Here is a 10,044-nt window from a genome sequence, read left to right as displayed (position 1 = left end):
GGCAGCTTTGCTTCGGCATGACTGTTTGGGCTGGCGATTATGATGACAGGATTTACGAAGGCAACGTGTTCGTGATAGCATGTTTTGATCTAATTTAGAATACACATGTGAATTTACCCGGTCCAGCTTCTTCACTTTGGCGACGTTTCCAGTTGTCCACGACTCATTGGTTCGGTGACTACTTCCAGATCTGATCATCCCCTATCCCTGTCGATGATGTGATGTAATGCGATGTGATGTGATGTAGACGTTGTGGATCGACAGGCCATCGCGGTAGCCTACTCCCTGCAAGAGCGTTTTGCGAACCCGACCGACAAGGGTAGAGGAAGGAGGACCCGCTACGTCATAGAGATGATCAGACGTATTTACAGTTCAAGTCGCAGGAGCCTTTTCCGACCGACTGTCCAAAACACGTACGATAGAAAATCCTACAAAGCAAAGAACACGAAGATTATCCACTTGTTCCCTCAACAACACCAGCAGAACCTCTCAACCCAACATGGCAGACCAGAACAACCAGCAGCAGCAACCAAAGGGTATGTTCCCCTCGCACGCCGATAGTCCAGAATACACGCAAACAAGAACGGCGAAATTGACGCTTTTGTAGGCTTCTTCGGCACCGCTGCAGGCGGAATCGGTACGCCTTTTTTCCTTCCTCCTTTCCCCCCTTCCTTCCTTCTCTGTACAATCCTTTGATCGCTTCGCATACACACACACACCAATCGCAGACCCTTACTAATTCTCTCTTCTTTTCCCCGAAATAGGAAATACCCTCGGCGCAGCAACAAACACCCTCGGCAAGGGCGTCGCGGGCGTCACGGAGACGACAGGGAATGTAGTGTCTGGCGTGGGACGGGGCGTGGGAGATACGGTTTCGGGTGTGAGCAAGGGTGTTGGGGATACGACGAAAGGTGAGTTTTTCACAGGGGGGGGAGGGAGGGAGTGAGGTGTTTGGGTTGGGTTGGGCTGGGCTGACGGTGACTTTTGTAGCGGCGGGTAACTTTGTTGGCGATACGACGAAGGCTGGGACGAAGAGTGTGGGGGCTGGTGGGCAGGATGAGGTTGTGCAGAAGTAGATTTGTTGGTTGGTTGGGTGGGGGGATGGATGGGGATGAGGGAGGTTTGGAAGGCGGATGGCTTCTTCTTCTTTGAACAGAAATGAAATGAAAGTATAGGAATACATGCTGTGAAGACGATGGATGTGTACACTATGCAGAGATTATGGTATAAGTGCCGCATGTTAATGCTATTTGTAATTGTTAGGCTGTTGCAAGATCTTGCTGCAGCTTACTTACTTCGCGCTTCTCACACTCACACAAGAGGGTAGAACGGACTGGACCTGGAAATGACGTGGAAATATTGAAAGCGTGTATCTGCACTCTCGTCCCAGCATATGACTTAGATGTGTGAATGGTGAGAAGATGTATACCGCTATCAAGCAAACCAGAGCTCATTAAGTATATATCTCCGGATCACCTTGCCATCTAATAATGGCGAGAACAGAACGATCGAAAACGCTACTAAAATATATCCCAGACATGTACCAATCAAATTTCCCAACGAAAAGAACCGCATACGAAAAGGACGTTCCATCTATATACACTCACCACCCAAAAGTCTCAACCTGAACATCAACATCCTTCCCCTTCCAAATCAACCCCACACACGTATTCCGTACATCCCTAACCAGCCCCTCCGGCCCCGAAACAACAACTCCCGCCCTCCCATCACCCACCCATCTCTCCAAGATACTCCCAACATCCGGACGCCCCGCCTCCGCCGTCGGCCGCGGGATCACAACATCCAACCCCCACCCCTCCAACTCCTTAAGCTTATCCTCCGGGATCCACTGGCGGTGATTAGCCGCGTGCGTAATCCACAACAACTTGACTCTCTTCGTGGGCGTCGTAGGCGGGGCCTCGAGGTCGGTAGAAGGGCGTAGCAGGGCGTAGAGGAGGGGGTATGCGACTGCGATGCCGGAGCCGCCAGCGACTAGGATGGCGGTTTGGGACGCGGAGAGGAAGTCGAGGGCGTGCGAGGAGCCGTAGGGACCGTCGAGGCGGATCCGTGTTTGCGGGTGCGAGTGCGCGTGGCGCAGGAGGGTGTGTGTGAAGCCTGCGTGCGATTGGGCGCGGATGAGGAGGGTGAACCAGGCGTGTTTTGCGTCGGTGTCTGCGTCGGAGGTTGTGGTGGTTGTGGTTGGGGCGGCGGAGAAGATGGTGAAGGGGTGGGATTGGATGGCGTGTTTGCGGGATAGAGCGGGGACGGAGATGAAGATGTGTTCGTTTGGGTTCCAGCCGTGGTTCATGTTGGCTGGTGTGAGGGGGGATTTCTTGCTAACGGCCCAGTTGGAGGATAGCAGGACTGTTTCGTCGTCGAGGACGGTGAGCGTTGCCGGGTGGGTGCTCGATTTCAACCATAATCTGTACACGAGGCGATCGATGAGGAAGATGGCGAGTGAGATGCCGACGTAAGGGCGGGATGTGTAGTGGTGGAACCAGAGAAACACAAGACCAGCAACCTGGAGGATGATATGTGTTGCGAGGAAAACTTCGTACCAGCGTTGGCGGAAGCTACCGAGCGATGTGAAGTATATCAGCTCGTATGCGATCAAGGCAGCGAGACCGAGGAGGACGACGCGGTTGAGGAGGAATTTTGAAAGCGTGAGACCTAGGTGACGGAGTAGTCCGTACCAGACTGCGATCATGCCTAGGAAGTGTAGGAATGCTTCGAGACACATCAATTCTCCGACTCTTCTGTGAAAGATGTTCAGGCTTTCGTATGAGTAGCCTGTCAAGAACTTTATGGGCTGATTCTTCGCAGCGAGAAGATACAATAGAGGTAGATTGACGATGAAGATGATGCCACATCGGTCAGCAAAGCAAAAGAGATACATAAAGGACAAGGGCATGCGATAGAGGTTGTAGAAAACATTCAAGCCAATCCAAGCGAGAACGAACAGCGAGACGGCGTTTGTGGGAAGAGTCTTGTTGATAACTGGTATGCGAGGCGGTTGGTACTGCAACACCGCCTTGACGATGTAGTACGGCCTCCAAAGACCAGAGGACGTCCGTCTAGGCTGGCCAGAAAGCAACGGACTCGACTCGTTGGCGTCGTCCGTCTTATTTTGTGAAGCAGCATCCGGAGGTGTTGTAGCACCTTCAATAGTACTACTCGAGCTACTCCAAGCATCGGCATCTTCTACCGCTCCATTCTTGGCCGTCACTCTTCTCCTATCGTTTCGCCTCTTCCTTCTATGCAGGACCAGTTTCTCCCCCCAATGCCACGCGGTAAACACGACCAACACGCCCAGCAACACGAAGTTATACGTGTTTAGGAACCTCCTGCTGAACAATATCGCCTCGACCAGCTTCCTGAACCGAGGGTCTTTGCCCGGATCCTTTGGGTCTGTGAGCTTGTCTCCGCCAGCGGTGGTCTCAAAGCTCTGTAAATCGGCGACTTGGGTTGATGCGGTGGCCGTCATGGCGAGACGCAGAACGTCTCGCATCCATGGTGCGTCGTCCATGACGGTGGTTGTTGAAGAGGTCGGTGAGAGTACTGAGATGTCGTTCAGTACCATAGTTCAAAGCTCTTCACGTCATTCACGCGCATGATACGTGCACATGCGCGTGCTGCGATAAGCGCGTTGTACATGAATATCGGGGCACGCTTAGCAGATCTTGGAGAGCGTGGGGCTCGAGATCAAAGTGTGGGGTCGAGATCGATGCTCTGTAAACTCACCATGATGATGATTTATTCTTATAGAAGTTTATTTGCAGAGTTCTCTCAAAGTGTTCATTGATCAATACGTTTATCTCGTACAACATTGATCCACCTACAGATGTACCCACCTCGACGCCAGCAGTGCAGGTTGCATCCATGGTTAAATACTACACGACTGTTTTATTCATTGGTCCACTCGGCCTTCTTCTTCGCCGCAAAAGCAGCCATGCCAATTTTCTGGTCCTGACTACCGAACAGACCATGGAACACTCTTCTCTCGTACTCGACACCTTCTCTGAGGCCCAGATCCTGGCTCTTATTTACAACCTCCTTGCATGCCTTAACAGTAATATGACTGTAGCTCGCGATCTTCTCTGCCGTTGCAAGAGCACCATTGACACACTCCTCGGGTGTCTCAAACACCTTTGCGACGAGTCCCCATTCACCAGCCTGTTTTGCGGTGATGTTGTCGCCTGTGAGGATAATCTCCATAGCTCTCGATTTCCCAATCGCCTTGGTAAGACGCTGCGATCCACCGCCGCCGGGAATAGTGCCGAGCTTGACCTCGGGCTGTCCAAACATTGCTTTGGGTCCGGCGTACAGAATGTCTCCCATCATGGCAAGCTCACATCCTCCACCGAGCGCGTATCCGTTTACAGCTGTGATGAGGGGTTTCTTGAGGAATGTGACAAGGTCGGACCAGACTTCTATAAAGTCGTTTCCGTATGAAGTGCTGAATGTCAGGTCTTTCATTTCCTTGATGTCTGCGCCCGCGGCAAATGCTTTTTCAGAACCGGTGAGGACAATGGCGCCAATGGACTTGTCGGCCTGGAACTCGCGCAGAGCCTGGTTGAGCTCGAGGATGAGGGGTGTGCTGAGGGCATTGAGGGCTTTGGGTCGGTTAAGCTGGACTGGGAGCTGTTAATGGGTTGCACCATTGCTTTGAAGGAATAGTGAAGTTGAAATTGGAGAAAACCTACCAAATCCAACACCAGGCTTCGGCGTCGAGACCAGCAAATGCTCATATGTCTGCGCCGAAGAGTATCCCCTCACGAATCTGGGCAGACCCGTTGAGCGAAACTGAGAAGCTACCCGCACTGTTGATCTGAATGCCTGCATATTTTGAGTAATTAATCGAGTTTGTGTTAGAACTCCCAACTTGTGCTATGTCAGTTTGCGGTAGAAGCGGCCTTTAAGTTTAAACTTGACGGCTCCCTGGCCGTGGTTAGCATCGCACCTCGGCAGAGACGCCCGTTCCTCGAAGCATTGGCTAGCGCCTCGTTTGCTCTAGCGTCACGCCCGCGGCAAGGTTGTTGGGACGGAGCTTCTGGGCAACGTTCGCCGTCAACTCAGCCTCAAAGCTCGCGTCTTTTTGACACGACGCCTCAACCAAGTCGCCCCCTCGCCATCCACCCATCTATACCCCGCCAGCCCCGATCGCTCGCAGATTCGCAACAGGGCCGCTTAGCAGGAGTCACCGCACCAGAAGGAAGCACGCGCAAACATGGACTCCCCGGAGCCTGATACCCCTTTCGCGGCTGTGACGGCGCAGACATCGAAGTTTAAGAGGGTACGTTTGAACTTCCTGGTTCCTGGCACACACACACACTGTCACTCTCTGGATGGTGCTGCAGCCGTGTTGCCATTGCCTTGCGGCTGCGGTGCAGCGAAGAAACAACAGCTGCTAACAATGCGCCACAGACATTCCAAAGCTACCTCGACAAGTCGACACCTTACCAGACGTACAGATGGGTCGGCACCGCCGTCTTGTTCCTATTATTCGGCCTGCGCATATTCCTTGCCCAAGGCTGGTACATTGGTACGTCTTCTTAGCTTCCCTCGTACCCCACGAACCCCTCTTTACGTCCTCTGTGTCCCCACGCAGCAGCGCAAACAACCCACACTAACCCCCGACACAGTCGCCTACTCGCTCGGCATCTATCTGCTAAATCTCTTCCTCGCATTTCTATCCCCGAAATTCGACCCCGCGCTTGAACAAGATGAGGGCATGGAAGACGGCACGGCGGGCGACCTCCCCACCAAGGAGGAAGAGTTCAGGCCCTTTGTGCGCCGCCTTCCAGAGTTCAAATTCTGGTACTCGGCGACCATGGCCACCTCTATAGGCTTCTGCTGCAGTTGGTTTGAGATTTTCAACCTGCCCGTCTTCTGGCCGGTGCTGGTGGTCTACTGGTTGATTCTGTTTGGCCTGACGAGTAAGTTTTACACATCCATGTTGTGAGGAGAATTACAATTCTAACTATGAGCAGTGCGACGACAAATCCAGCACATGATCAAATACCGCTACGTTCCTTTCACGGTCGGCAAGACGCGATACCCGGGTGCTTCGAACTGAGCACGCTCATTCTTTGCTGATCATCGATCGGTCGATTACCGCATTCGAGACCCATGGATCGAGCGTGGACGTGTGGAGTTATTACAAGCGGTTGCTTTCCTGGCGCAGGCGCGGTGTAACGATAGACATGGGCTTCTACTCAGCGCCACTAGACTGCTTCAGAAACAAGCAGGCACGGACTGGACAACGATTGGATGGTGTACGACATGCATTGTATCGGTAGTAGGGAAATCGGCACTTACAACTTTAATCCTGGGGAGGAACAATGGCAGAATATATACCTTCACATCAAATGAAATGTCTGCGAGTCAGCCAGCCTTCTTGTCATGAGGTGGGTTCAGGTTCTAGGAACATCTATGCATTACGATTGATCCTGTCGTTGGACATGCAAGAATACAAAACCACTTGTGAGTTAAAGCAACAGACCAAGACTCTAATCCATCCGCATAGCCGGCTCCTCAAGCTCCAACTCCGCCAACTCCACCTCCCCAGAACGCACCCCATCGTCCTCCCCCTCAACCCCACCCTCCTTAGTACAAATCCACGTCGAAGCATACATATTCACCCTACACACCGTCAGCAACACGACACACACCACCCCTCACCTCAAAACACTCACCGATCAACACACCCCCCAGGCGTCCTAACCCCCACCCTCCGACACACAAACCCACTCCTCGCAAACACCCCAAGATACCACGGCTCCAGCCCCGCACTCCTAAGCAACACCCTCCCGCGCACCCTCAGCGCCCGATTCAACGCGCGAATCTGCCGCACCGCCTGCCCGCCCGCCCGTGGAAACCAATCCATGCTATCCATCACCACGACGATGGTCAGCGTCGCGGGCCGCATGCGCGCCAGCACCTCGCTCAGCTCGTCGGTGTGGATGCGCAGGCCGGCGAAGGCGTGCGGCTTGCTGAGCTTGGCGTGGGCGCGGGGTGAGAGGTACGTTGGGTGTGAGTGGGGTGTGTAGTGGCCCAGGAGGGCGAGGACGTAGTAGTGGTTTGAGGTTGAGAGGAGGGTTGTGTTGACGACGGGCTCGAAGGTGGCGAGCACGTAGGCGTAGATTGCGTTTCCGGGCGGGGAGTTGAGAACGTCGTCGCTGGGGAGCGTGTGGAAGGCCATGTATTCGTCTGCCGCGGTGTGCCTTGCAGTAGCAGTCTGTGAGCCGGGAGAGTTGGCCTGCTTGCGGAAATCCGCCTCGATGAGCGCGCGTTGGGCAGGTGGCACGCCGAGGGCTTTCCACAGCCATTTTGCGTTTCCGAGGATAGCGTAAGTGAGGATTTTGGAGTGGAGGACTGTTTTTATGCTGCGGTGCCAGATCTCGCGCTGTTCGTTTAGCGTTTGCGCGGCGCACAGCTTCTTGACGTCGTCGGACATGCCGAGGACGCGGAAGAGCCAGCCTGCGGCCGAGATGGCATAGCCTGAGCCGCCGGAGTGGTACAGGCCCCTCGACGATGGGGAGAACACGGACGGGCCGTTGTGCAGCCAGAACTGGAATGCCTCGCTCGAGAGATGGGGGCTGAGTTTCTCTATCAATAATGCTTTGAAGGCAGCGTGCTTTCCGGCGCCGAACAGCTGCCATACATCCTGGTACCCGAGGGCTGTGAAGGCGGCGACTTTGAGCTCGAGGAGGTGGTTTTGCGAGGGGTTTAGGTCGACGGCGTGCACGCGACGCGGGTTCTCGAGACAGAAGGCCAGGATGTTGTCACCTGCGGAGCCGATGGCAAGGACGACGTCGTTGGAGGTGGGTTTCAGCAGGCGCATGTCGGCGACGTCATCTTCCCAGGTGAAGGCGTAAATGTACGAGTTGTTGAAGCGGGTGTGCTTGGGAAGGCTGGAGTCGTAGTGGATGCGCCAGTGATGGTTTTGGTACCATGTAGCGGGGAGAGGGAGGCTGGATTGCAGGTTTACAATCGCCGACTCGTAGGCCTTTGAGTGGATCTCGACGTCGGTTTGGGTGGCTCCGGTTTGGAGATCCAAGGCTGATAGATACGGCGATTCGGTGGCGGCAGCGTCGATCTCAGCAAGCCTCTGTATTGACGTCTGGCTGTCCTTGGAGCATCCAACCCAGATGTAGTATGGCAACTTGATGCCAGTGCCGAAGAAGTTGTTCCTGGCATTGACACTAAGCACTGTTCCGAAGCGGTACTCGAGATAATCCTAGTAGACATGAGTGATTCGTTTTCGTGCGTACGCTTTTGTAGCTCACCCTTCTTGCGGCTTCGAGATTCACTCGATCGATTTCAAACCACGTCCGCCAGAACACGCGAGAGAGCCACATACAGTGACGATCGATAGCGCCACCCATGTAGTTACGCCCCCTGAAATCGACCTGGTTCTGTACGTAGAAGTCAATAACACCACAGATACCACTAGAACTTAACAGGCTGTCGATCGAGTCAATGACGGGGTAGAATTCCGGGATCATAGACAGGGCATAGCTCAGAGTAACTAATTCGGCGCCACCAGCATCAGCATTCTCATCAAGATCCTGGATTGCCTGACCTTGAGACACTGGTGTCTTGTGTCGATCAGCTTGTGACTCATGTTCATGGAGACGGAAAGCGCGAGCGTCCTGACAAATGACTTTAACGTTTGTCCATCCAAGGCGGGTAAAGCGCTTGCGAGCCATTTCACATAGACTCGGGGAGAGATCGACAACGTCTAGGAACATCAGCACAGTCGTTGCAACTGAGTTCTGATCTGCGTACAAACTGCACGGAAGAAGTTTGGCACCGAGAGGAAGACGTTCATTTGCTCGACATTATATCCAGTACCTCCGCCGATCTGCTGTGATCAGAGCTCGCTCATGCTACACACGTTACTTCAACTCACATCGACCCAGACTGGACGCTGCGAGATAAGACCCGCATCAGCTCGGTGCTTCAACTGTGCTGCCACGAGCCCTAGCATATCTTCACGTCCTCGGAGGAGGTTGACGCGGGTAGCATCGTATACGCTGGCTTGGGCTTTGTAGAAGCTCTCCTACTTTTGGTCAGTTGATGCATCTTAGTCTTAGTCTTGTGGTCCAGACCAGAGCATCCTGCTGACTTCCAGATCCATCGCCGGTATGAGGTTTCAAAAAGCACCCGTAGATGAACTTCAGATAAGCTCCCAAGCCACCAACCGAACTCTCTTTGTCTTTTGGTTTGAGTGCGAAAGCAAAAGTGGTAGCGAGAAGGAGACCGACGATACACAGAGCAATCGTAAGCCGCTGGAACGGGTCATGAGGAAGAAATCCTGATAGGTCTAACATGGCTGCGATTTGGACAAGAAAGAGGGGGGTTGAAGAAACAGAGATACGCAGTAAATGCAAAAAGATGCCGTGGAAGGTTATACCAGGAAGTGTTCCGAAGTATGGTTCCGAGTTTGGTTCGTCATGTTGCTGGCCTACATGGTATTGCATCACAAGGGATACTATAAGTCTTGATACTCATCCTCATAGTGCCTACCATCCAATAGAGTGATACACATGGTAGGTCGATCTGGGCACATAACGGTTCGTGGGGCGTCTTAGAAGTAAAAGTCTCTCCGGACTCCATGATATACATGGGGGGATCGAGTCACTAGTGAGCCTATCAAGGTGAGACATGCTTGCTCGTGGTAGAGAAAGCCTGGTGTTGAGGTTGGTCGATAGATGTTGCCCTGACCAATGAGACGCGATCCCACACCGCGTGCCAGAACAACCCAAGAGCAATGAGGGGCGAAATTCGACGATATGGAATGAGTTAAGAGTGGCTCGCATACCGGAGAGGCGACCGAAAGCTGTTGCAGCCGCTGCCCTTCGTTAGAGCCACTAACACTGTGTCGACATATTAAGTTGCTGGGTTTGCGGGTTGCAGGTCATCCGACGTATACCTAGAGTCTAATTACTGTATAAAACCTCCATTAATCAGGGACTATAACAACTTTGGTTAGTTGCATGGCACCGGTCGACAGCAGAAGTAGCAAAATACGTACCGTCC

General features: G+C 53.3%; 5 protein-coding genes across 5 annotated transcripts; 2 read left to right on the top strand and 3 right to left on the bottom strand.

Moving 5' to 3' along the window:
• Window positions 1-772: 772 nt before the first annotated feature.
• P153DRAFT_282811 (uncharacterized protein) lies at window positions 773-1,076 on the top strand (the record flags this gene model as incomplete). Its single annotated transcript, XM_033663227.1, has 2 exons — window positions 773-911; window positions 991-1,076. Coding segments are annotated over 2 exons (225 nt in total), but the record flags the coding sequence as incomplete, so codon positions are not given.
• A 337-nt stretch (window positions 1,077-1,413) lies between these two features.
• On the bottom strand, window positions 1,414-3,590 carry P153DRAFT_363612 (uncharacterized protein). The gene has a single exon (XM_033667409.1). It carries the CDS (start codon window positions 3,578-3,580, stop codon window positions 1,604-1,606), a length of 1,977 nt encoding a protein of 658 aa, XP_033527811.1. The 5' UTR covers window positions 3,581-3,590; the 3' UTR covers window positions 1,414-1,603.
• Window positions 3,591-3,758: 168 nt separating this feature from the next.
• On the bottom strand, window positions 3,759-4,952 carry P153DRAFT_332182 (ClpP/crotonase). Its single transcript, XM_033665503.1, has 2 exons — window positions 4,704-4,952; window positions 3,759-4,634 (listed from the first exon to the last, which is right to left on the bottom strand). The coding sequence occupies exons 1-2, from the start codon at window positions 4,840-4,842 to the stop codon at window positions 3,904-3,906; spliced, it is 870 nt and encodes a 289-aa protein (XP_033527810.1). The 5' UTR covers window positions 4,843-4,952; the 3' UTR covers window positions 3,759-3,903.
• A 193-nt stretch (window positions 4,953-5,145) lies between these two features.
• P153DRAFT_420299 (golgi membrane protein) lies at window positions 5,146-6,344 on the top strand. The gene is made up of 4 exons (XM_033672235.1): window positions 5,146-5,293; window positions 5,425-5,542; window positions 5,643-5,936; window positions 5,991-6,344. Exons 1-4 carry the CDS (start codon window positions 5,228-5,230, stop codon window positions 6,074-6,076), a joined length of 564 nt encoding a protein of 187 aa, XP_033527809.1. The 5' UTR covers window positions 5,146-5,227; the 3' UTR covers window positions 6,077-6,344.
• A 79-nt stretch (window positions 6,345-6,423) lies between these two features.
• P153DRAFT_308236 (betaine lipid synthase) lies at window positions 6,424-9,335 on the bottom strand (the record flags this gene model as incomplete). Its single annotated transcript, XM_033664697.1, has 6 exons — window positions 6,424-6,642; window positions 6,696-8,239; window positions 8,289-8,743; window positions 8,791-8,836; window positions 8,915-9,064; window positions 9,114-9,335. The coding sequence occupies 6 exons, from the start codon at window positions 9,333-9,335 to the stop codon at window positions 6,510-6,512; spliced, it is 2,550 nt and encodes an 849-aa protein (XP_033527808.1). The 3' UTR covers window positions 6,424-6,509.
• Window positions 9,336-10,044: the final 709 nt, after the last annotated feature.

The sequence above is a fragment of the Dothidotthia symphoricarpi genome (genome assembly GCF_010015815.1).
Source record: "Dothidotthia symphoricarpi CBS 119687 unplaced genomic scaffold P153scaffold_3, whole genome shotgun sequence".
NCBI classification, from domain to species: Eukaryota; Fungi; Ascomycota; class Dothideomycetes; order Pleosporales; family Dothidotthiaceae; genus Dothidotthia; species Dothidotthia symphoricarpi.
This window is presented reverse-complemented; position numbering and strand designations above follow the sequence as displayed.